The sequence below is a fragment of the Eulemur rufifrons genome, chromosome 7 (genome assembly GCF_041146395.1).
Source record: "Eulemur rufifrons isolate Redbay chromosome 7, OSU_ERuf_1, whole genome shotgun sequence".
Classification (NCBI taxonomy): Eukaryota; Metazoa; Chordata; class Mammalia; order Primates; family Lemuridae; genus Eulemur; species Eulemur rufifrons.
In genome coordinates, this window is record NC_090989.1 from 274855906 (window position 1) to 274857868 (window position 1963).

Here is a 1963-nt window from a genome sequence, read left to right on the forward strand (position 1 = left end):
GAAGTGAAACTTGCTGAACCAAATGTCCTCTGACATCCCTTTCAGCAGGCAGATTCCTTGGTTATATATTAACAGCTCATCAACAGGCCTTACTACCATGAATAAGATGTCTTGGTTTTATTTTAGGAATTCTGTTATGTAGTGGCTAATAGTATAGCCATTGGAGCCAGATAAACATGACTTAAATTCAGATGTTGCCTTTTATGAGCTTAAACTTTCCATGCCTCAATTTTCTAATGTGTAAAACTTAAATAAAAATAATAATAGCCTCAGGGGTTGTTGATTTAAATGTGATAATGCAGAAACACCCCTGGCTCAAGGTAAATGCTCTGTAAATGTTAGTTGTGGTGATAGTAATGATGTTAATGATAATGAAAAATCCATATTATTTTGGAAAATTATTAGCACTTGATTCCTTTATCAGTATCATGTGTAGCTGATCTGGGGACCCAACAGTAACTAAACAGCCTGTTCCTATGTCCAAGTCTATAAAAATCATTCTTTTTGTTCTTATGGCAACAGATGGACAATACCAGCTGGACCAGTGTGTCCCATTTTGTTCTCTTGGGCATTTCTACCCATTCAGAAGAGCAGATCCCACTCTTCCTTCTTTTTCTACTCATGTACACAATCAGCATTTCTGGCAACTTTGCCATCATCACACTGATTATCTCTGCTCCCCACCTTCACACCCCCATGTACCTCTTCCTCAGTAACTTGGCCTTAGCGGACATCTGCTTCACCTCCACCACTGTGCCCAAGATGCTGCAGAATATCTTTTCCCCTACAAAGGCCATTTCCTACGTGGGCTGCTTAGCCCAGACTTATTTCTTCATTTGCTTTGCAGCCATGGAAAACTTCCTCCTGGCTGCGATGGCCTATGACAGGTACATCGCCATCTGCCACCCTTTCCGCTACCCTGTGATCCTGACCAGAGTACTGTGTGCCCAGATGGTGGCCATGTGCCATGTCCTCTCCCACCTTCATGCCCTACTGCACACCTTGCTCCTGGGCTGGCTGATCTTCTGTGCAGATAACAGGATCCCCCACTTCTTCTGTGACCTCTACCCTCTGATGAAGATCTCCTGTACCAGCACCCACCTCAACACCCTGATGATTCACACAGAAGGTGTTATTGTCATCAATGGAGCTCTGGCCCTCATTATTGCCTCCTATGCCTGCATCATCTCAGCGGTCCTCCGGATCCCCTCAGCCAAGGGCAAGTGGAGAGCCTTTTCCACCTGTGGCTCCCACATCACGGTGGTGGCCACATTCTATGGCACCCTCACATGGGTCTACTTCCGGCCCCTTTCCAGCTATTCAGCAACCAAGGGTCGCATTGTGACAGTCATGTACACAGTGGTGACACCCATGGTGAACCCCTTCATCTACAGCCTGAGGAATGAGGATGTCAAGGGAGCCTTGAGGAAACGGATGAACAGAATATGGACTTCTTTCTTTAGATAAAACCCCAAAACACAGTTCAGAGTTTTTCCTATGATTCTGGGTAAACAATTTTGTGCCTCACAGATCTGCTCCCTTTAAGACTTCCCAGAAACATCTAAATTAAGTACATATCATGGATTTTCTGATTAGATATTGTCCTAAGATAACTCTTAAACCCAAAGGAATCACCATGAACTTAAGTAAAACACTAGCATTGCTTCAACTATAATTAAAGGTGTTCTCTGTGCCTACAATTAAACACCAGAGTTGTAACTCTCAGAGTTCTTAGATCCAAGCAACAGAAACCAATTCTGGTTTATTCATGAAAGATTGAAGCTTATTGAAAAGATAACTGGGGATCATGAATTTCCAAGCCTCAAAAAATGAACAAGAATAAGAAAGGTCATATAGTCAGAGCCACAGTCATAATCATGTCCCAGAACTAGTCTCTGGCCAGCAAACTCTGTTCACAGCAGCTTGCACCCTCACCAACAATGCCAGTGGCAGTCACCGTGCA

At 43.7% G+C, this 1963-nt stretch overlaps 1 protein-coding gene across 1 annotated transcript; it reads left to right on the top strand.

Moving 5' to 3' along the window:
- The first annotated feature begins 522 nt into the window (after positions 1–522).
- On the top strand, positions 523–1467 carry LOC138387547 (olfactory receptor 1Q1-like). Its single transcript, XM_069474634.1, has one exon. It carries the CDS (start codon positions 523–525, stop codon positions 1465–1467), a length of 945 nt encoding a protein of 314 aa, XP_069330735.1.
- Positions 1468–1963: the final 496 nt, after the last annotated feature.

Coding starts and splice junctions, on each gene's coding strand:
- LOC138387547 (XM_069474634.1), top strand. CDS start 523: ATGGACAATACCAGCTGGACCAGTGTGTCCCATTTTGTTCTCTTGGGC.